This window comes from Oncorhynchus tshawytscha, linkage group LG27, assembly GCF_018296145.1.
Source record: "Oncorhynchus tshawytscha isolate Ot180627B linkage group LG27, Otsh_v2.0, whole genome shotgun sequence".
NCBI classification, from domain to species: Eukaryota; Metazoa; Chordata; class Actinopteri; order Salmoniformes; family Salmonidae; genus Oncorhynchus; species Oncorhynchus tshawytscha.
The window spans coordinates 2,310,383-2,334,786 of record NC_056455.1 but is presented as its reverse complement, the minus strand read 5'-3'; the positions used below and the strand labels follow the sequence as shown (position 1 = coordinate 2,334,786).

The window sequence follows — 24,404 nt, the reverse complement described above, 5'->3', positions numbered from 1 at the left end:
TGGTTAGCATATGATGGAGGTTCTAGCTATAAGGTAAAAAAAAATAGTAGATCCGTATCACATTGGGTGAGACTGGTTGCCGAAAGGTATATTTAATTTAAAAATGGAAAAAGAGATTGAAATAAAAAATTTAAAAAGGACAAAAAAAAACAAATGTACACGGGACAATGACAAACACGTCTGCACTGCTACGCCATGTTGGATCAGGAGTTTGCAAATTGGTTATTGTTTCTGGGAAAACAAAAAGTAAATGTTTAAGTAAGGATAAATGAGTGAAGAGAAAGTCGTTCATCTTACATTTGTCCTCCATGGTATGCCGTAGCTTGACCTATACATTTTACGTCAGCGGAAGTTCCATCCTCTTCGTCCCCTCTCTTGCAGGCTGTGTAAGTTGTATATTTTTCCGTACATTTATAATCATCCGCCATCCTTCTTATAACTGCATAATATGCCCCCCAAATTATTAAAGAATGATCTTACAAAGATGTATCCATATAATATACCAAGTTTTAGTTTTGCGTTGCTTGTTCTACTGAAATTATCTGCATTCTAACCCATGTCTTTCTACGGTCTTTCAGGCTTCAGTCCGCTGACACGGCAAGATGGTGAGGACCATTTTCTTAGAATTTTAATTACATGGCTAACTGTTCATGGCAGACTTTTGTTTAGTAAGCTTAGTGTTAGCTATTTCGGTGCGACGTTGGTATCTGTTTGCCTGGTTGTTACCTGTGTAACTAGTTAGCCAGCATTATCTAGCCGAGTAGGCTACTAGTTAGTACAGGCCAATTCGGGTACGGCCTAGTAATGCTGCCGTGGTTGGCTACCGCCAGTACACGAGTTGCTAGCTACCTTAAACTGATGTTGTGTAGCTATTTCGTTAGTAACTGAAATGTCAACGAGTCGAGTGGTGATAGTTACAGTGAAAGGCAGCTATGTTACAACTGTCATCGTGAGTTGTAACGAGCTAACTAGTGAACGTTAGCTAGCCAATGTTAACCTGGTTAACCAGCATGTCTTAGCAAGTTGTCCAACCATCACAGGCTGTCTCGTGCTTGTGATGCATTTACACGCTTGCTAGAATAAAGGTGGACCTAGTGCTAAGTTCCGATATTACCAGAATCTTTAGTTCCACCGGTCCACTGACAATCCTCAGATTACTTTCATTTAGTTAGCCATCTAGCCAAGAGAATAATAACAAGCTAATTCAGCAATGAGGCTATAATGTCATGCCATGTTAGCTAAGCTATTAGCATTGAGTTAACCCCTGTGGTTGTTGCAGAACATTGTACTTATTATTTACCTGTTGTATTTCAGCCACGAAAAATCGAAGAAATAAAAGATTTCTTGCTTACAGCAAGGAGGAAGGATGCCAAGTGTAAGTATTACATTGTTGCCCACATGCTCTGCTCATCTGACACTTTCTGACAATTGAATCAAGTATTGTGCACTAATCAGTACACTCAAGTACACTCAGTCTTTATAATTTCTGCACCCACATAGGCTTCTGTTTGGGAATGCTGACTGCGAACCATAGTGTTGAATGTATAGATTGCTTCTTGTTTATTATCCCACAGCCGTAAAGATCAAGAAGAACAAGGACAATGTCAAGTTCAAGGTGCGTTGCAGCCGGTACCTGTACACCCTCGTCATCACAGACAAGGAGAAGGCAGAGAAGCTGAAACAGTCCCTGCCCCCAGGTAAGATGCTCAACTTTCATCACATGAAATGTGGCATGTTGTGGTTAATTGGGTTGGTAATTGGCACAAGGAGTCTGAAATCTGTTTTGTAGGCCCATCTCTCAAGACCTTTAATCCTGAAGTCTGGTGACAATGTCCAGTCTATAAAGATGTTATTTTGTCAGTGCAGAGTGGTTACAAATTGAACATGATGAAGTAATCTGATCTATTACTATGCAAGTTGTCCAAACACCACATGTTTGGTGCTTGTGGTGCATTTGCACACTTGCTAGGAGAGTAAGGATAGACCTAATGCTTAGTTTCAACTTCCTCAGAAATTGAGTTCCACCGGTGCATGGACGTATTTTCCTTAATGCTTTGAGCTGTCTGGGAATTTTGGTGGCCAAACATTGTTTTTATCTGATAGAAAAACGCAGCTTGTTTCCATTGGCGCTGAAGATTAACAATTTTGGAAGATATGAAACAGACAATCATATCAGTTAAAAATATACAATTCCCAGTTTATGCTACAAAACTCTATAAGAGGTTATATTTGACTCAACAGTCCATGACGTACACTAAGGAATTGTTGGCAGAATATGTAGTTGCAGTTCAATGTATGATTTAATATAACTCAACAATACATTTTGGACAACCAAGAAAAGTATTGCTCTCGGGTTGTTTACATTTTTTTTATTTTAAATATATCATCTTTATTTAACCAGGTAGGCCAGTTGAAACACATTCTCATTTACAACTGCGACCTGGCCAAGATCAAGCAAAGCAGTGCGACACAAACAGAGTTACACATGGAATAAACAAACGTACAGTCAATAACACAATAGAATAAAAAGTGGATATACAGTGTGCAAATGGTGTTAGGTAAGGCAATAAATAGGCCATAGTAGCAAAGTAATTACAATTTAGCAAATCAACAGTGGTGTGATAGATGTGCAAGTGGAAATACTGGTGTGCAAAAAAAGTAAATAACTGCTAGCAAACACACAGTCCAGTGCAAAGTGAATAATGGCAGGTCTGTGGCAAATTTCTTGTTTTCATGAAGGCCTACTGTACCTCTGATTGGCTATGGCGCACTGGTCTGCGTAGACTCTGTTCCTATTTACTGCAGTATCTATTAATTGTTCAAAAACATTGCTGCTGCTTTCCCATTCTATGTTGCTAAATAATTTTTGCAAATGCCTTAGTATTTTTTATTTTAATTTTACTAGGCAAGTCAGTTAAGAACAAATTCTTATTTTCGATGACTGCCTAGGAACAGTGGGTTAACTGCCTGTTCAAGGGCAGAATGACAGATTTTGTACCTTGTCAGCTCGGGGATTTGAACTTGCAGCCTTTCGGTTACTAGTCCAATGCTCTAACCACTAGGCTACACTGCCACCCTGTATATGTTATTCCCAATCTTTTTAACTTGACCATATCTAAGTGGTTGCTTGTCAGAAAATATTTTAAAGTGTCATTCTTCCTGGGGGTGTATATGAACAGATTTGAATAAAAAATTGCTCTTATCCAGAGCAGGTATGGTTAACTGTTTTGCTCAAGGACATAGAAACAGATGTTTCCCAAAATCTGCTCAGGGATTTGAACAAGCGAACTTTCTCTTGTCTTCCTACCGCCAGTACCATTTCTAATAATGTCGATCTATCAAGTTTGTGGCTTGGTCACTCAAAGCATATTTTGTGAATGAGCATGATTCATGTAATGCAGTTTCTAACCAGCTCATCTCTTTTCAGGTCTGGCTGTAAAGGAGCTCAAGTAGAGGACTATCTTCGTGTACAGTAAATTGTAATAAAAAGAGAAACCATTTGTCTTTGTCATGCCTGTTATGTTCCACTGCAGTAAATTATCTATATTCATGTTTAACATGCTTAGTGGCTCTATTTTGGAAGAAGGCAAAAACGAATGTCTGCCGAATGAAGTGACTGGATTATTTAAGAGCTAGTTTCCCAGACAGATTAAACCTAGTCCTCAGATTTAAAGACTTCCTCCAATGATTTTTTTTGTTTGTACTTGTCCTATTGCAGTGGTATCCCAAGTATAAATACGATGTGCACTAAAGGGTAAAAAAAAAAGTTTTCTATTTGGTGTTTTTTATACAACTGCAAACTTTAAGGAGTTGGTTTGATTGGAAGTCTTGATGTCATCGGCCTCCCCATTGCTTGAGGAGCACTTGAGAACAGAAGAGGGAAGGCCCACCCCCACTGTTGCTGTCATGACTTGCATGGATCACCTGTTGAGATGTGTAATCGGGTGTTTAATGATGTGACGAAGAGACGGCTGCTGTTGTTGAAGATTCACCATTGAGGATGCTCTTAGTCCAGGACTAGGCTTACTCATTGACTAGGAAACTGGCCCTAAACAAATTTGACAAGTTATCTGTAGTGGAGTCAAATCAGTTACTACACAGGCTCTCTTCTAATACTCAAATGATGTAACATCTATATTGTTTGGGGTGGTGACTACTAAGGTGGTAACATTACTTACACATATCCAATCACTTACAGGCCTCTGCTTACTTCATGGACTGGTGTATTTAAATACAAATATGCTCCTGAAAGTGACAAGGTGAAGAACCTGCCATTATTACAGATGCAGTACTATTACTATTATGTATATAGACTTAGTGGACAATCTGGTGGTTATGTCTAATTGAAAGGTGTAGATGGTAAGTTTCTTTTGGCATGGTTAGCTGAAGCCTGCACAGTAAGTTGTTGATGACAAGCGGTCTGATCAATTCGCTATGAACTCAAATAGGCCTAAGGACAGTTTCTATTGACATGCACGTCTAGGGCTAAAGTTCTCCATGTCAGACTAGTGCATAGTCAGAATCAGCCTTGGGGTGGCAGGGTAGCCTAGTGGTTAGAGCGTTGGACTAGTAACCTGAAGGTAGCAAGTTCAAATCCCTGAGCTGACAAGGTACAAATCTGTCGTTCTGCCCCTGTTCCTAGGCCGTCATTGAAAATAAGTTGTTCTTAACTGACTTGCCTAGTTAAATAAAGATAAAATGAGACTAATCCACTTCATACAGAATTTTCTGAAGGTTGAGACTTCAGATATTCACCTTGTTTGTCACAGCATGCTCGAATGTTATTTAGTGTTTTGCGTTATTTGTTGGAATGACCATAGCATTGGCTACTGTCTACTACATATATAAAGGTTTGCGTCTCAAATGGCACACTATTCCTATATACTGCACTACTTTTGAACAGAGATTTATGGGTCTTAATCAAATTAGCAGCCTATAAGGAATAGGGTGCCATTTTGTTATTTAAAATATTGTAAGGTTTCGGGATAGTAAATTAGAACCCATTCTTCAGTTCCCTGTCTGTTAACACTGGGTCATTGTCCAGCAGCTGTTTGCAGACTGGAAAAAGACCAGGCCAAATCCTCAAACTGCGCCATATGACTACGGTAATGCTATCAGTTGTGCGTTATTTCCATGGCACTTTGGTAAACTTTGACAGATTCTGCATGTGAGTTTATTTACACTAGATGGGGGTGTTGCAAAGTCAATGGGAGCTACCCAGATATCAATGTTGCTTTTGTGAACATTTCATAATTATTCTATATTTGGCATATACCTATACTTTTTTCATAAACTTGAGTATCCATTTACCACGTGCCAAGTCTTACTTTTTCCAATTACATTTTTTTCATTACTATTCATGTTCCTACTTTCAGGTTCTGCGCTCTCTCGCTTTGTCTCAAGCGTTTCTTATTTCTACGCGCTCCCGTGTAGGGACGGCCCTTGTCTGTGGAATGACTGAACCAGCAGACGGTAGCGGTAGGATGGCTGTGGTTGAAACGGGCTGACCGGGCACGGTGTGCTAATTTTCTTTTTCACGAATACTTTTGGGATGCTTTCCTTTAACGATCTCCCTGCATATTTTGTCTACTGTGCGTGTGAACGAGTTTACATTATCCAGCATGCTTTTTCATTACTGTTTATAGCTTTGTTACAGAAGACGGGACTGAGCTGTCGGTTTACTAGAGACCACTAGATATTGGATAATTAAACTCGGGCCAGGATGTCTTCAATACGGGAGGATTATATGGCACCTTGGTGGACATATTGGCTACACAATTTCCCTCATGTCAACTTGAACTTTCAGCCCATCGACAACACGTTCACCCCCCAGGATCAGAACTACCAGCAGGTTCGTGGTAGACACCGATATTTGGCCCACGCGGGTCTCATAATCTCTATCCCATTTGGCACCGACCTTAATCCCAATATATTGTACAATTTTTGACCATGGCCTTCAGAGCTCTGGTCAAAAGTAGTGCACTATAAAAGTAATGGTAGGATGCCATTTGGGATTAAACCCTAACATGCTGGCGGTTCCCACTTTTTCAGCAAGACGCTAGACATTTGTGAATAGTCATCTGAGAGAGAGTGTACCCCAGAAAGGACATTATCTTATTTGTAAATATCAAAGATTAAATGTAATGTTGCAAGTAAGTTTAACATTGCATTGTATTCTGTCCTGTGTAGGCCGACCATACTTCTGCTGTTGGCAGAAATTCTCAGATTAAGCAATTCATTAATTTGATAATCCTGATGGAAGAGAACAGGATATTTTGTATCTTTAAAAAATAAAATATTTCACCTTTATTTAACCAGGTAGGCCAGTTGAGAACAAGTTCTCATTTACAACTGCGACCTGGCCAACATAAAGCAAAGCAGTGCGACAAAAACACAAACACAGAGTTACACATAAACAAACGTACAGTCAATAACACAATAAAAAGCAATAAATAGGGCATGGAGGTGAAATAATTACAATTGAGCAATTAAACACTGGAGTGATAGATGATGATGTGAAAGTTGAGATACTGGTGTGCAAGAGGGTAAGTAATAATATGGGGATGAGGTAGTTGGGTGTGCTATTTACAGACGGGCTGTGTACAGGTACAGTGATCGGTAAACTGCTGTGACAGCTGGTGCTTAAAGCTAGTGAGGGAGATATGTCTCCAGCTTCAGTGATTTTTGCAATTCGTTGCAGTCATTGGCAGCAGAGAACTGGAAGGAAAGGCGGACAAAGTAGGTGTTGGCTTTCGGGATGACCAGTGAAATATACCTGCTGGAGCGTTAGCTATGGGTGGGTGTTGCTATGGTAACCAGTGAGCTGAGATAAGGCAGAGCTTTACCTAGCAAAGACTTATAGATGACTTTGAGCCAGTGGGTTTGGCGACGAATACGTAGCGAGGACCAGCCATCGAGAGCATACAGGTCGCAGTGGTGGGTAGTATATGGTGCTTTGGTGACAAAACGGATGGCACTGTGATAGACTACATCCAGTTTGCTGAGTAGAGTGTTGGAGGCTATTTTGTAAATAACATTGCCAAAGTCAAGGATCGGTAGGATTGTCAGTTTTACGAGGTTATGTTTGGCAGCATGAGTGAAGGAGGCTTTGTTGCTAAATAGGATACAGATTCAAGACTTAATTTTGGATTGGAGATGCTTAATGTGAGTCTGGAAGGAGAGTTTACAGTCTGACCAGACACCTAAGTATTTGTAGTTGTCCACATATTCTAAGTCAGAACTGTCCAGAGTAGTGATGCTAGTTGGGTGGGCGGGTGCGGGCAGCAATCGGTTGAAGAGCATGCATTTAGTTTTACTAGCATTTAAGACCAGTTGGAGGCCACGGAAGGAGTGTTGTATGTGTCCAAAGAAGGGCCAGATGTATTACAGAATGGTGTCGTCTGCGTAGAGTTGGTTCAGAGGATCACCAGCAGCAAGAGCGACATCATTGATATATACAGAGAAAAATAACCCTGTGGCACCCCCATAGAGACTGCCAGAGGTCTGGACAACAGGCCCTCCGATTTGACACACTGGACTCTGCCTGAGAAATAGTTGGTGAACCAAGTGAGGCAGTCATTTGAGAAACCAAGGCTGTTGAATCTGCCGATAAGAATGCAGTGATTGGCCAAGCCTTGGCCAGGTCGATGAAGATGGCTGCACAGTAGTCTTTTATCCATGGCAGATATGATATCGTTTAGGACCTTGAGCGTGGCTGAGGTGCACCCGTGACCAGCTCAGAAACCAGATTGTGTAGTGGAGAAGGTACGGTCGGATTCGAAATGGTTGGTGATCTGTTTAACTTGGCTTTCAAAGATTTTAGAAAGGCAGGGCAGGGTGGATATGTCTATAACATTTTTGGTCAAGAGTTTCTAGGACATCAGGGTTGGCGGAGTGTGCTAAAGCAGTGAATAAAACAAACTTAGGGAGGCTTCTAATGTTAACATGTATGAAACTAAAGCTTTTACGGGTACAGAAGTCAACAAATGAGAGGAAGTTGGGAATTGGTGTGATGCTGGGGGCAACGGGGCCTGGGTTAACCTCTACATCACCAGAGGAACAGAGGAGGTGTAGGATAATGATACAGCTAAAGGCTGTAAGAACTGGTTGTCTAGTGCGTTGGGGATAGAGAACAAAAGGAGCAGATTTCTGGTGATGGTAGAATAGATTCAGGGCATAATGTACAGACAAGGGTATGGTAGGATGTGAGTACAGTGGAGGTAAACCTAGGCATTGAGTGATGATGAGAGTGGTTGTGTCCCTGGAGGCACCAGTTAAGCCAGGTGAGGTCTCCGCATGCGTGGAGGGTGCGACACACGAGCTATCTAAGGCATTTAGGATGGGGCTGGGGTCTCTATAGTGAAATTAAACAATAGTTACTAACCTAAACAGCAGTAGACCGGGCATATTGACATTAGGGAGAGGCATGAGTAGCCGAGTGATCATCTGGCCCAATGAGCAGCAATAGGGAAAGGCAGGGGGCTGTTCGGTTGTCGCTACTATGCTAGAGCTGGAGACACGGCGATTCAGAAAGCTAGCAGGCCGTGGCCAGCAGATGGATCTTCGGTGACGTCTCAACGGAAAAGCCTGTTGAAACCACCTCAGACAATTACATTGGCAGACCATTCGTGATGGATCGGCAGGGCGCCGTGTCGGCAATAAAGGGTCCTGGCCAATTGACAAGAGGTATTGTAGCCCAAGAATTAGCTGGTGGACCTCTTTGGCTAGCCGGGAGATGGGCCTAGCTGGAGGCTAGCTCAAGGCTAACTGGGGCTTGCTTCGGGACAGAGACGTTAGCCAGGAACAGCCACTCGGATTGCAGCTAGCTAGCTGTGGTGATCCAGTGTAAAGGTCCAGAACTTGCGGTAGGAATCCGGAGATGAGGTAGAGAAAAAGCAGTCTGATATGCTCTGGGTTGTTATTGCGCTGTGCAGACTGGCAGGTATTGACCGAGCTGAGGCTGGCTGGTGTCCGAGTTAACGGTGAAGAGTGGTGGCTAGCAGTGGCTAACTGGCTAGTAGAAAGTTAGCTGGCTAGCCTCTGATGGGAGTTCCGTTTCTAAAGTTTTAAAAAATTGCAGATTCGTACCACATTGGGTGAGAGTATTTTCAGTCCGTAGATGGAAAGTGAGATTTAAAATATATACAAAAAAACAGGAAAACTATTATTAAGACGGGACAAGACAAAACACACGTCCGACTAATACGCCATCTTGGATAACTTCTTGTTTTATACCACACCCAATAACACTTTAGCTATTTATTTAAACCCTTGTTAATGGAAGTAAACCTGTGTGAACATCAGACACAGCATATTTCACATCTCTCTTGTAATCACACACACCAAAGATAAGGAAGCTGATGCTTTTGGCTTAGCAGATAGGAATGCCAGGGGAGAGTGCCTGACTGTCATGGGGTAAGCTACAGACTGCACGCGTTGTTTCTTCACACTGCCAAATGACCAGGCAGGCCACCAAGTTCTTGGGATGAGCAATGTTTCAGATCTTACTTTCCACAAAGACTGGGTTTATTTCAAGGAATGTTGTTTTCTATAGCGTACAGTGTAAACTAGACGTCTAAAATAGGGACAGACAGCTTTCAGTACTTTTTCGAAGTGGCTAAAGTGAGACACCCACCCTATATTTGCTGCTTCTAATTAGGTAGGTAATGTGGAGCTTTTTCTGTAGGGATGAACAAGTTTAATGGGAAAGCGTTAGTAAGAAAGAAATGGATGGGGAGAGAGTAGAGAGAGGGATGGGAGAGAGCAGAGAGAGGGGATAGAGGGATGGGAGAGAGCAGAGAGGGATGGGAGAGAGCAGAGTGATGGGAGAGATAAGAGAAGGAAGAGAGGGATGCAGGAGAGAGGGAAGAGTTCAGGGAGAGATGGAAGGGAGGGATGGGAGAGAGTAGGGATGGGGAGAGTAGAGCGAGGGATAGGAGAGAGTAGAGCGAGGGATAGGAGAGAGTAGAGCGAGGGAAGACAGGGATGCAGAGAGAGAGGAGAGGGTTGGGGAGAGAGCAGAGAGAGGGATGGGGAGAGAGCAGAGATAGGGAAGATAGGCTAATTGACATGATTTGTGTGATTTGGAGGTGTACCTGTGGATGTATTTCAAGGCCTACCTTCAAACTCAGTGCCTCTTTGCTTGACATCATGGGAAAATCAAAAGAAATCAGCCAAGACCTCAGAAAGAAATTGTAGACCTCCACAAGTCTGGTTCATCCTTGGGAGCAATTTCCAAACGCCTGAAGGTACCACGTCCATCTGTACAAACAATAGTACGCAAGTATAAACACAATGGGACCATGCAGCTGTCATACTGCTCAAGAAGGAGACACCTTCTGTCTTCTAGAGATGAACGTACTTTGGTGCGAAAAGTGCAAATCATCCCAGAACAAAAGCAAAGGACCTTGTGAAGATGCTGGAGGAAACGGGTACAAAAGTAGCTGTATCCACAGTAAAACAAGTCCTAAATCGACATAACCTGAAAGGCCGCTCAGCAAGGAAGGAGCCACTGCTCCAAACGGCCATAAAAAAATCCAGGCTACGGTTTGCAACTGCACATGGGCACAAAGATGGTACTTTTTGGAGAAATGTTCTCTGGTCTGATGGAAGAAAAATAGAACTGTTTGACCATAATGACCATCATTATGTTTGAAGGAAAAAGGGGGAGGCTTGCAAGCCAAAGAACACCATCCCAACCGTGAAGCACATGGGTGGCAGCATCATGTTGTGGGGGTGCTTTGCTGCAGGAGGGACTGGTGCACTTCACAAAATAGATGGCATCATGAGGGAAGAAAATGATGTTGATATATTGAAGCAACATCTCAAGTCAGGAAGTTAAAGCTTGGTCGCAAATGCGTCTTCCAAATAGTCAATGACCCCAAGCATACTTTCAAAGTTGTGGCAAAATGGCTTAAGGACAACAAAGTCAAGGTTTTGGAGTGGCCATCACAAAGCCCTTACCTCAATCCTATAGAAAATTTGTGGGCAGAACTGAAAAAGTGTGTGCGAGCAAGGAGGCCTACAAACCTGACTCAGTTACACCAGCTCTGTCAGGAGGAATGGGCCAAAATTCACCCAACTTATTGTGGGAAGCTTGTGGAAGGCTACCTGAAACGTTTGACCCAAGTTAAACAATTGAAAGGCAATGCTACCAAATACTAATAGTGTATGTAAACTTCTGACCCACTGGGAATGTGATGAAAGATATAAAAGCTGAAATAAATAAATCTTTCTACTATTATTCTGACATTTCACATTCTTAAAATAAAGTGGTTATCCTAACTGACCTTAGACAGGGAATCTTAACTAGGATTAAATGTCAGGAATTGTGAAAAACAGAGTTTAAATGTATTTGGCTAAGGTGTATGTAAACTTCCGACTTCAACTGTATATGAAAGGGGAAAGGGGCTACATAGTCAGTGTCACAACTGAATGCGTTCCACTAATAGATAATTTGTTGTATTAATTGTGAGTCACAGCTGAGTGAGCATAATTTGCTCTTCTTTTTTAACTGGCCTGCATCTGATGGTCAGTCTGATGGGAGGTCTAAGCAGCAGTGAGGCTGCCTCACCCAACTCATCCTCCCTCCTCTCCCTCCCTCCACTGAGAAAAGAGGATACAGCCATCTAGCTGATGGCGAAACTTAAGTCGCACTGCATTATTTCTGCCTCATGCACCAATTCATGTTGTTAACTCCTATGGCCAGAGAAAGTGAAATGTTCCTTGACATGAAAAAGATACAAGCCACTAATAATAACAACGCAAGCTTATGGAAACACTTTGCTGTACTCCTTCATTGCAGCTATAGTGCTGGTTGTAGCATGAATAGAAGTAGGGAGAAGGCACATTTTATGGCTTAGGTGTTGAACAAAGTGTTGGGAGTGCTGAATAACAACTTACACATGAACTTACTCATAAAAACAGAAGCTCTTTGCTGTATTCGTTGAGTCTCTCTAGTCATGGTTTTGAAGTCTCACAATATCAGCTTTGCTGTGCTTTCAAGGCTTCTTTTTACAGTCTATGGCTCGAGGGAACTGTGCAGACATGGTGAACTGTGCATGTGCAGTGTGTGGATGAAATCACTAGGGAAGCCATATTACAACCTATGTGTTGTGATAATTGCGTTGTTTGCCTTTTTAACCTGTTAATTCACATCCCTTGCGACCATGATATATAGGAAAAAGGCTGAGACAATAAGAAGACATAGTGGCAGAATAAATTCAATCACACCTTTGTTTTATCACAAAACCGGATAGCAACCTCTGTCCAGTGAAGTCCACAAAGCATAGTGCATTTACAGTAACAGCATGGTCTAGCAACTTAATTTTCCCGACTTTTTTGGACCACTGAACAACTATTGGCTTAGAACCACTGATAGTTTCCACAAGTCACAAAGAAAACAGGAGCTGCCTCCACTATTCCAACACCATTTCAACTTCAACATCATCAAATCACCTCTGCTTAGTCTAATACAGTGACATCTAAACAATTTAGTCCAGTTTAATGTAAGCTAAATATGATGTGGCTGTCCATGGTTCTTATTTCTGCGTGTGTGTGTGTGCGTGAGTGTTCGTGCAAGTAGAAACAAATGTTGACTTACCCTTGTAGAGAAACGCCAATGCCATCCTCTCATGTTGATGAAACAGTCTAACACTCTGTCATACAGTACACGCTGTATGACAGTGTACTGTACCTAGTACTGTACTTGACCTTGGCTACCTGGCTAAAATGCTTGCTCGCTAGCCTAACTTCCATGCATGGGCAATGTTAGCTAGTTAACATTAGCCTTCTACATCTAGCTACATATTGAACTTCCATTATCTCAGGCCAGGGGCACAACAATGTATGAATAAATGGCTGGATCAGAATCGCCATTATAATCATTGGCCAGTATGGAGAATTTTGTAAAACCACAAGTCTAGCTCAATCTTTAGCTAGCTAGCCACCAGAGGACAACACAATGAGATGCAACAATTAAAGTTTTGCTGTCAATGACGTATCCTCTCAATGGGATTTGATAGGAGTGACGCCAAAATCCAAGCGGGCTTCCCTTGACAATTTTTTTGTGTGGGTCGGACCATTCATAGTTGTGCTCGCTCAGTTTAGCTCGATGCTGATTGGCACATTTTTTTATACCTTTTTTTTATCAAGGGAGGTCAAATGCTCACTGGCTTCCCTTGCCTTCAATGCTACAGGCGGCAACAATGTCATACTCGTTTGGACCATACAGCATCAGATAGATGGCTTACACGTAGAGAGACAGAGGGGTGCTTTCTCCTGTGTGAGATATATTCAGCCTCTTGCCAATTGAAAGAAAATGATGAAACACAGAGAGATGAAAGATCATATTTTTATTGAAAAACATTATTGGTCACTTTTTTTGGGAAGCCTGGCTTCCGTTGAATACACACATCTTTGCCAGCGATAGGCCTGTAATTGCAGTTGACTTGCTTCCTTGGCCTGCCGGGTAGGCGGAGTTCTACCTTCAGACACATGAAATGGTTCAAAATGGGCACACTTGGCCTTTTCGACGCTAGGGCTGCTGAATCAAGTGCACGTACCGCAAACAGTGCAAAACAAAAACAAAAAAAATGGAATGGAAAGCTTTATCGTTTTTTACATTTTTGGACTGATTTTCTTTCAATTTAAATAAATATATTAAAGCTGACCGCTTGCGCAAAACACTGCTTTAAATTACTGCTAGTTTGATGGTTGTAGCCTTCAATTGTCCCATTAACAATCACTCAAATTAGAAAACGTATTTAATTTCAAACTTCACATTTCTCCACTGTAGGCTACTTATCGTAATGAACTATGTCAGCAAAATGCCTGCGACAAGTGATCAGTATGATCGGTGTTGATTAGTTTCTCTCTCTCTAGGAGAGACATAGAAACCACTACACAGGGAAACACCAATAAATTGGGGACCAGCTGACTGGGTAGACGGTGACATGTGCATGTTTTCCAGGCTACTTTGATGCCACAAGAAGCATGCAGGATGGGACTGACTGTTTCTATTGGTAATGAGGTGCCTTGGAACAGTTGTCAGGTCTGAAGTGGCATGATTTTTTTTTGTGCTGCAAAGGGTAACGTTTTGGGTGATCTGACCAAATTCACAAACACGTGAGTTATAGATCCTTCATTCTCATTGAAAGCAAGACTAGGAAGTTGTATATCTGTTCTATGTAAGCTATTTCTATGCTTCCCTTTCTTAAGTTTCGTTTTTGTGTGTTTCAGTTTTGTACAACAACTTCAAACAGCTGAAAATACTATTTTTGGTTATGGAAAATATATTTCACAGCGGTTTTGATCGTACAATAATTCTCAACACTATACATTGCTTGTTTTGTCACATAAACTGAAATTAGGCAAACTATTATAATTGTAGCAACCAGGAAATAGCGGAGCGATTTCTGCATCTTGCACTGTCGAGTTTCTAATGTTGAGCTTCTCATCTCAGAGTCGGTGACAGTGGAAGGTGAGTCAGAGCTGATTGGGGTGGGAGGAGAGAGGATGAAGGATCTCCATTGGAGACAATTGACTCCTAATGGATTGATCATCAACCACCACCATGTAATGTTCAAGCGCTACGCTATCCTGCCACGCACACTGCGCTAGCCAACCACGCTCTCCTATCTGTCCGAGTACTAGGCTTCTTGCACTAATGCTGCAATTCTAAAGCAATACATTGACACAGTAGTGAGAAATGAACATTCCACAAGTTATGGCTCTCGTGGTGATTATTGATCACTAGAGTTGCTGTGACGATGTTATTACTGGTGAAAATCAATAGATCTGACTGAGCCTGGAGATCACTAGGCCCAGACCCCTACAGGCCTATTATATCTCAAGGCTACAAAGGTCTGACTAGACTTACTACAATAGATCATCATCAAGAAACAGACAGTATTAGCTCTCATATTTAGGACCAGGTTTTCCTGACCACATGACCTAGTTATATATTCTGGTCAGAGGTGATCGGACAGCCACTATTCGTTCGGCACAGTGTGTGTTGTCTTTATTGTCCCATTATGGAGGGTCAGTAACCATCTGGATCTCCAATCAGCCTAATCGCCCACCAATGCGTTGTGGATCCGGATATACTCTACCCTATCTGGTATCAAGAGCAGGAGTAATCCAATAATGTGTCTACATTTTCCACAGAGCCTAATGCAATATGTTAAACGGCCAGCTATTGGCCTATTAATGAGTTTACTGTGCTTATCCCCAATATGTTGGCATTAGACTATATGAGATTGAGAAGCAGATTGGATACATAGTTGTGGTCAGGTTACAGACCTCTGTACTGTATTGAATACAGTAGCACTGCTGGTTGGCTGAGGATATGATGCCTTTCTTCAGACAGTGCTATTGTGACAGAACAAACTGTTTGCCTATTCAACATAGAACACTTAGTGTTAGATGATAAACAATTCCAATTAGGAAAGACAGATAATATCCTAAAAAGATGAAGTAGCTCTCACTCTTAATGCAATTCTCTCTCTAGTCTCTACTCAACTTTATTAGATATTGCTGGCATCGATCTCTCCACACAGTCAGTCTGTAGAGGGAGGTTATTGAGTGGCCCCCCGTGCATGACTCAGACTCCACATCAGAATGAGCTGTAATTGGCCAGTTTGAGCAGAGCCAATGTTTGAAATGCTCTGGTTGGCTGAGGCCCACAGAATGAAGTGGAATGCAAGGGTCACAGTCTTACTAAAGGACGCTTTCTTTCTGATGGGATGGTGTTGTGTGTGTGTGTGTGTGTGTGTGTGTGTGTGTGTGTGTGTGTGTGTGTGTGTGTGTGTGTGTGTGTGTGTGTGTGTGTGTGTGTGTGTGTGTGTGTGTGTGTGTGTGTGTGTGTGTATGTTATGGAAAGGATGGCTGATTCTCACTCTCCATTGGACACTGTAAATGGGGCTCTAATCTTGTGAATCACCTGACCTGAGAGAATAATGAACTACAGAATTTTCCTCCATGGTAATTTAGTCTAATGCTCATGCACTCTACGGACGAACAGATTATTATATTGATTTATCGTCATGTCTTCTGTTTGGTATGAGTCTTTTGACTTTTGTTACATGTCTGTGCAGAAACGGAGGAATTTTAGAGAGCTAGTACGCATGTCTGTCTCCTATACAAATAGACTTGTCTGTAGAAAGAGACAAATCATTTTAGTCATGCGATAGTCATTTTGGCCACAGCAAGCGTTGCGTTTCCTGCTGTAAGATCTGTTCTGCTCCAGAATGGGAAGAAGGACACAACCCAAAAAGAGTTCTCACAAAAACAGGTCAGGGCCCAATTTCTCCTCATATTGCATTGCCTGCCTGCCTCAGTGTGTGGGTGCGTCAGAGAGGGAGAAACATCTGTTCGTAACTGAGAGGAATGGAAGGGTCAAAGTGTCTCTGTCCATATTCTTCTTCTTCCTCTCCTCTTTGACCCAACACTGTTAGTGGTGTCTGCTTCTGTTTGCATTATGGAAACCAGGTTGATCAGACGTCACGAGAGGCCAACGCTGAGGCATGGAGAGCCAGCTGTTACCACCATTATTGATTTGTTGAATATCTTAGTCTTTTGGCAGAAACAACTGGTAATACGCCTAACTGGTAAGTAATGAATGGAATGGATTCTAATGTCCTGCATGGAAACACTAAGGCTGCTGAGTCAAGCCTACACTACATTATGTACAAATGTCTGTTTGCGTCCAAAATGGGACCCTATTCCCTATATAGTGCACTTATTTTACCCTATCAGTCCATCCAGTTGTCCCTCAGGTCCTCTAATGTTGTGTTGTAGTGCAGAAACAATCTGTCAGAACTGTCAAGAGACAGGAACACCCTCCTGGGACACTGCGATAACACAGGCCAGGGTATTTGACACACACACCAGGATCCTGAATGGCTGGCCGCACTGAGTTCTTCCTTCCTGCTAGCTGACTTTGATGTCATATCCTGTCAGGTGGCCAACAGTAGATTAGGCTATCCAAACATCTGTCCCACTGACTCAATAAGGTCAGAAGCCTAACTTGACGACTGACTCACAACTGTCAGTAAACATTCAAACTGTGCGTGTCCATTTCAAGTTATCATTAGGCTTGACTGGGCTTCCACAACGTAGTTGTTTTATACACCGCCGGTTAGAGAGGCGTGCAGATTGCACAGGGCATGGCCCACACTAGAGTGTCGTTAGTCAACATCCCATGTTCAAATGACAAAATTAGTCACATGTTATGACCTTATCCAACCTTGTTAATAACCCAGGGATGACAAGGAGAGGGTCAGACACTCACTGACCTTTCAACTATACTCAGTACACTGATAAATCTATCCGACACTCACTGACCTTTCAACTATACTCAGTACACTGATAAATCAGATTAGCTCATCCTGACAAACAGGCCTGCTCTCTGTCTGTGGCCCACTGTAGAACACAGTGGCCTATAGACTGGTTAAACCAGGCTGAATGAATACATAGACTGACTGTTGTCTAACCACTTCATAGACTGACTGTTGTCTACATAATTGCAGAGGACTTGGTTTCAGTTGACCCCTCTTCATCCGCTGGGCTTTTTGAAGACGCCCAGACTCCCAGGCATGCTGGCTGAAAGGAGAATCGATTGAATTGGGATAAAAGATGTCTGGTGACTGCAGACGTTGTACACACACTACTAGTACACGCTCATACACACACCCTTTTACACACACACATCGATCTTTCTGCCTCAATGGCTTTGCCTACTCCTTGGGAATAATGTTCCACTTCAGTGCCTCCAAACAATCCCTTCCTCCAGACATCCTTCCTCTTGTCTTCATCCCTCCGCTCCCTCGCTCCCTTCATCTGTTTATCAGTTGTTCTCTCATCTCTCCCTCACTCACTCTCCTACTTCTCTCCCCATCTTGTAATAGATGAAACAACCACTGTGTGTCAGCCATTGAAATGAACAGCATGGTGTTAAGTCAACAGCAGACGTACTGTGATATGGGATAGGGGTTCTTGTGGCTGGAGTTATGAGGGAAAAACATGTCTCTCCTTCCGATGTAGAAATGATGTCTTTATTTTTATTAAAGTCCTCACTGAGCTTAGCCCATGTCCCTAGAGGTGATGTGATGACGTCAAACAACTAACAGTGCTCTTTTGAATTCCAAACATCCAGTGGAACTGCTATTTTGTGTCCTTATTCCTTATTGTAGTCATAGTTATATTAATTGTTGTTTATCGTATGACAATCATTGCCATTTAAACATGTGACAAGTTGCATAATGAAGATGCTCACTTGATCGCAAAGCTTTCTTGACTTTCTTCAATTACCTTTTCACTCAATGGCTGAGTTTGTCTGGCTCATGTAGTAGGGTTGTGATGGGATAGTTTTAACCCTTGACCCCTATCACTCTACTGTTGTGGAACTACATTTGTTGCTGTCTTTTTTCTCCTGGGAAAAAGACGAGCTGAACGCTGCTAGTTTTGGCCTAGCGGTTTAGGCCTCAGCATGGTTTGTCTGAAGTATGATCATTGTATTCCCTCTAGCTGCGCTTGTTGGATTGTCCGTCTGTTTGTTTGACTGTCGATAAAGTTGTTTCTGCCTCTAGGTATGAGTTTAAATTTGTTTTTCCCCCTTGTTTCTGTGGGCTCTGTCTCTCCTTGAGGTTTCAAACTGTGGTGAGAATAGCTATAAGGGCCCACAGATGGATTACTGTACTTCCCACAAGTCCACTTGCCATATGTGTTATGAGGTTACAAATGAACAAACACTGTTAGTCTGGTTGGAAAGGAAAACCACTATAGAATTGTCGGCAAGAATGTCAATCTTTTCATCTGGCATTGCAGATTTGCTGTGTCTGTCGCTTTCTCGCTCTCTTTCTCGCTCTTTTTCACTATCCCCTCTCCTCCTCTACCCCTCTCTCCCTCCATCTCGCTATCTCTCTATCTGAACCATCTCTCTCCCTCTCTTCCCCACATAACACTGTGTAACCAACTTCTCATGGCTCACATGAATTCACCTTAGCCTACTTAGCGCCAATGTTGGCTAGCCGAGCTCTCTCTTCCATGTAGTCAGATAGGGTTCTGTTGATTAGCATCTCCTTACTGCCATCTCTGGAGCTGCTGGGAATGGGTGTTTTGTTGTGTTTACATGGGCTGCCTGTCCTTCTGTCCATCCCTAGTACCGGGCCCATATTCATGAGAGTAGGAGTGCTACTCTAGGATCAGGCCCTCCCTGTCCATAATAATCGGATTCATTATGATCTAAAAGTCCAAACTGATCTTAGATCAGTACTTTTACTCTGTGACGCTTGATAAATGCGGGATCTTACAAGACGAGTCACTATACTATTCAGGCAGACTTGGCTCTGGGAAAATGTGGCTGCAGTAGTTACAGTACTAACCCACAGTACTGTGTTATGTAATGTCAGCATCAATATTGATTCTTGTCAATGTTTAAAAAGAGGTCTGTGATTAGGGCTGTTGCAGTGGTCATATTACCGTCACACATCAGTCATGAGTCATGACCACAGTGAAATTCCACGTGACCATTGAGTCAAGATAATCTCCTTTTATGCACTCTGGACATGCCTTGGTAGTACCCAACTCGCTAACAACCATCGGGTTGCTAATGGCCTGGAACTCACTGCTCTGTTGTCCCTCCATCAGGTCCTAATGGCCTGGTACTCAGGGCTCTGTTGTCCCTCCATCAGGTCCTAATGACCTGGTACTCAGGGCTCTGTTGTCCCTCCATCAGGTCCTAATGACCTGGTACTCAGGGCTCTGTTGTCCCTCCATCAGGTCCTAATGACCTGGTACTCAGGCCTCTGTTGTCCCTCCATCAGGTCCTAATGACCTGGTACTCAGGCCTCTGTTGTCCCTCCATCAGGTCCTAATGACTTGGTACTCAGGCCTCTGTTGTCCCTTCATCAGGTCCTAATGACCTGGAACTCACTGCTCTGTTGTCCCTCCATCAGGTCCTAATGTCCTGGTACTCAGGCCTCTGTTGTCCCTCCATCAGGTCCTAATGACCTGGTACTCAGGCCTCTGTTGTCCCTCCATCAGGTCCTAATGACCTGGTACTCAGGCCTCTGTTGTCCCTCCATCAGGTCCTAACGACCTGGTACTCAAGCCTCTGTTGTCCATCTAATCACTCTGACATCAATGAAAATGCATTCTAAAATCACGTCAGACACTTTTAAAACTCACCCCAAGAAGCAGGTTGAAATTGAGTAAAACATGGTCATGTTTCATAGCCTAACACAACGAAATTGACGCATTAAGAAGGAAAGAAATTCCACAAATGAACTTTTATTATTAGATTTGTTTTATTTAACTAGGCAAGTCAGTTAAGAACAAATTCTTATTTACAGTGACAGCCTACCCCTGACAACGCTGGGCCAATTGTTCGCCACCCTATGGGACTCCCAATCACATCCGGATGTGAGTCAGCCTTGATTCGAACCAGGGACTGTAGTGAGATGCAGTGCCTTAGGTACTGTATATATGTGATGAGATGTATAGATATAATGGACAGTATGTGGATAGAATATTTAGTATATCTGTAGAATACGTAGGACATGTACAGCAATAGTCAAATAGGATGGCATTGACTAGAATACAGTATATACATATGAAATGGGTACAAACGTTATGTGACCAGTGTTCAATGAGTATGTACATAGGGCAGCACCCTCTAAGGTACAGGGTGGAGTAACTAGCCGGCTAGAAACAGTGACTAAGTTCAGGGCCGGTATCAACGCCGAAACTTGTATATCTGCCTAAGGACCTGCTAATCATTTCAGTAAGGTTCTGCCTACGGCTTAGAATGAAACATAGCCGTAATGCTGAGGCGGCTTTGGCACGCACTACGTTCTTAAGCTCTTGATGGTTGCTAGGCAGTGCTTGTTAACCCTTTTCCTGACAGTTCAAAACTTTGCAAGGCATGTTACTTCGCCCATCTCTTCGCGTAGCCCATCATTTAGTCCACCACTAAGCATGTACTGTTTTCTTAACCACAACCTGCTGGATCCATAAAGAATTACTGTGGGAATAAATATCACTGAATGGTGAAAATATTGGAATAAAGTAGACTAATGCAATTGAAGGCATGTATCAAATTACTTATACTGACAGTCATCCAATCCTTGTAATTAAATGTGAAGCAATAGCCTACCTGGTGTGGTCATCTACATGATCATTTCCATACCATTGCGCTGATTTGAGACAAGCATGGAGATGTCTTGATCAATCAATAAATGTCAGATTTTTGTTTTCCCTGAATCTCTGTTTGGATATTGATTAGGCTCCAATCAAGTTAGGAAAATGTTAGCTAAATCGAGGTGAGTGCTGCTCTTGATCATCTTGTCTAGTTGGCTGATTTATTCGATTTTTCCATGTTATGTAGTTTAACAAGTGGATTATTTTGCTCTTCAGTCACTTAGTAGCCTTATTCCTGACAAAAAGCCTGTGACTTCACTGACTTGTCTGATAATCAACTGACTTGTCTAATAATTTTGTTTCACTGAATCTCCGTCTGTATATTTGGTTAATTCTCTGGCTGAGCAAGTGAAGGTGATCATCTATAACTAATCAGATACATTTAGCATGCTATGATGTAGACTAAAGAAAGCGTGTTATTTTGCTTGACTGCATATAGGCACCTCCAGCAGGTTGTAAAACATGATGAAGGTGAGACGCCTGTCCCTAACAAAGCGCAGTGAGGAAAGAGATGAAACATGGATCAAAAAAGAGTGGGCCTTGGGCTCTGATTTAAAAAATATAGTCATGTGGGGAAAAATATTTGTTGTATTTTCTGTTATTCCATTTTATGTTTTCACTATCAAATATGTGTTGACTGTAATCAGGTAGGTAGGTGTGTCTGGTCTGTTTTAATGAACAAAATAACCAACTATTGATTTAATTTGTCTGAACTCAAACTATTCTGTTCTTTTGAAAATACATGTTATTTGTCTTATAATGTTTCTTAGCACCTGCCTAAACAAATTAATAATGGATTCATTTTTGATGGTGTATATTAAAATAGACGCCCACCCACATCTGCACACCACTACTAACACTAGTCTCTAGCATGCTGGCATGCACATGGGAGGTATGAAAGGTGTATGCAGGCAAGAATGTGGTAAAATAGGCCTGTTTGTAAGGGGGCCATGTAAACATTGGCCAATTTTTTTTATAGGCAAAATAACTTAAATCCTATATGAAAGCGGTTGAAGAATATAGCCCAAGGTTGGTGACAATACTAAAGTCATTTTTCTCACACACATACACGCGCCACACAAGTACACATACACACCACCTCGTTTATCCCCAGAGACTAGCTGTTTGTGTTGAGGAATGTGGTGCAGGCTAGCGTGACAAATTCGCAGAGGCCTTTTAACATTGGGTTGTAGCAGTGATGCAGTACTGTAGAGGAGGAGGCAGAAGCCCTTTCCCATCCCTCTCTTCCCATCTCTCTCTTCCCATCTCATCCATTACCCATGGGCCACTCTGCTCTCCCCTTCCCTCCCTCCCCCGCTCTGCGGGGACTTAATGGTGTCCCAGCTGTGAGTGTACACGGGCAGGCCCAGCCGAGTCCACTCTTCTGGAAACACCCCCGAGGACATCCCTCGGTGTCAGAGTGGAACAGGCAGAGACTGGGAGGATGAAGGCAGAGACTGGGAGGATGAAGGCAGAGACTGGGAGGATGAAGGCAGAGACTGGGAGGATGAAGGCAGAGACTGAGGTGGAACTGCTCCGTTGGCATTTAGAGAAGGGGGGTTGCCTCTCGTCTGCCTTGTGATTCATTCATCTTTCCTACATCAACTGTATCCGAACTCCCGGAACATCTTCTCAAGGCAGTGTGTGTAGGTCTTCACTTACCTGTAGTATGTTGTGTTTGAAAAAGTGCACTTTCTGCTGTCAGAGCACCATGACAATCAAAGGTTCCTGATCCAGTGCCTATGCATTTCACTGCACCTATCATGTTACTATGGCTGACCCTGTAAAACAACACATTTCACTGCACCTATCATACTACTATGGCTGACCATGTAAAACAACACATTTCACTGCACCTATCATACTACTATGGCTGACCCTGTAAAACAACACATTTCACTGCACCTATCATACTACTATGGCTGAACCTGTAAAACAACACATTTCACTGCACCTATCATACTACTATGGCTGAACCTGTAAAACAACACATTTCACTGCACCTATCATACTACTATAGCTGAACCTGTAAAACAACACATTTCACTGCACCTATCATGCTACTATGGCTGACCATGTAAAACAACACATTTCACTGCACCTATCATACTACTATGGCTGACCATGTAAAACAACACATTTCACTGCACCTATCATACTACTATGACTGACCCTGTAAAACAACACATTTCACTGCACCTATCATACTACTATGGCTGACCCTGTAAAACAACACATTTCACTGCACCTATCATACTACTATGGCTGAACCTGTAAAACAACACATTTCACTGCACCTATCATACTACTATGGCTGAACCTGTAAAACAACACATTTCACTGCACCTATCATACTACTATAGCTGAACCTGTAAAACAACACATTTCACTGCACCTATCATGCTACTATGGCTGACCATGTAAAACAACACATTTCACTGCACCTATCATACTACTATGGCTGACCATGTAAAACAACACATTTCACTGCACCTATCATACTACTATGACTGACCCTGTAAAACAACACATTTCACTGCACCTATCATACTACTATGGCTGACCCTGTAAAACAACACATTTCACTGCACCTATCATACTACTAAGGCTGAACCTGTAAAACAACACATTTCACTGCACCTATCATACTACTATGGCTGACCCTGTAAAACAACACATTTCACTGCACCTATCATACTACTATGGCTGACCCTGTAAAACAACACATTTCACTGCACCTATCATACTACTATGGCTGAACCTGTAAAACAACACATTTCACTGCACCTATCATACTACTATGGCTGACCCTGTAAAACAACACATTTCACTGCACCTCTGCCCTCATCAGTGGATGCCACTGTCCAATGTAGAGCGCACAGTGCCTGGGGACTGGCCTCTATCCACCTACACACAGATGTTCACCACCTGCAACAGCACAGCATACACAACGCATGTGCACACACATCACAGCACTGCTGTTGGTGCCTAGGAGGAAGACAGACAGCCACGGGGCTTGGCTCTCACATCATATCTCCAAGCTCCTCTCCAACCTGGAACACAGCATGATGTAATACTGCTTAGATAATGTACCCAAACAGAAGGACATGTTTCTCTCTTTTATGTGCAGCAGTGATGATAGAATGTTAAATGTATCTATTCATCTCTTGTCTATTTCATGAGAGAAGTTCTCGCTTTATCAGAGA

General features: G+C 42.5%; 2 protein-coding genes across 3 annotated transcripts in view; both read left to right on the top strand.

The window, feature by feature from the left end:
• The first annotated feature begins 261 nt into the window (after positions 1–261).
• On the top strand, positions 262–3,500 carry LOC112259300 (60S ribosomal protein L38). Its single transcript, XM_024434022.2, has 5 exons — positions 262–386; positions 579–605; positions 1,315–1,375; positions 1,575–1,697; positions 3,428–3,500. Exons 2-5 carry the CDS (start codon positions 603–605, stop codon positions 3,451–3,453), a joined length of 213 nt encoding a protein of 70 aa, XP_024289790.1. The 5' UTR covers positions 262–386; positions 579–602; the 3' UTR covers positions 3,454–3,500.
• Positions 3,501–5,330: 1,830 nt separating this feature from the next.
• LOC112259288 (protein tweety homolog 2-like) overlaps positions 5,331–24,404 on the top strand; it is a 117,915-nt gene continuing 98,841 nt past the window's right edge. The window contains exons 1-2 of one of the 2 annotated variants that reach the window (XM_042307213.1): positions 5,331–5,516; positions 5,646–5,851. In XM_042307213.1, coding sequence (XP_042163147.1) covers positions 5,723–5,851 — 129 coding nt within the window. In that variant the 5' untranslated portion in view covers positions 5,331–5,516; positions 5,646–5,722. Of the gene's footprint in view, positions 5,852–24,404 lie in introns of both variants that reach the window. The other variant, XM_042307214.1, reaches the window with a different exon arrangement.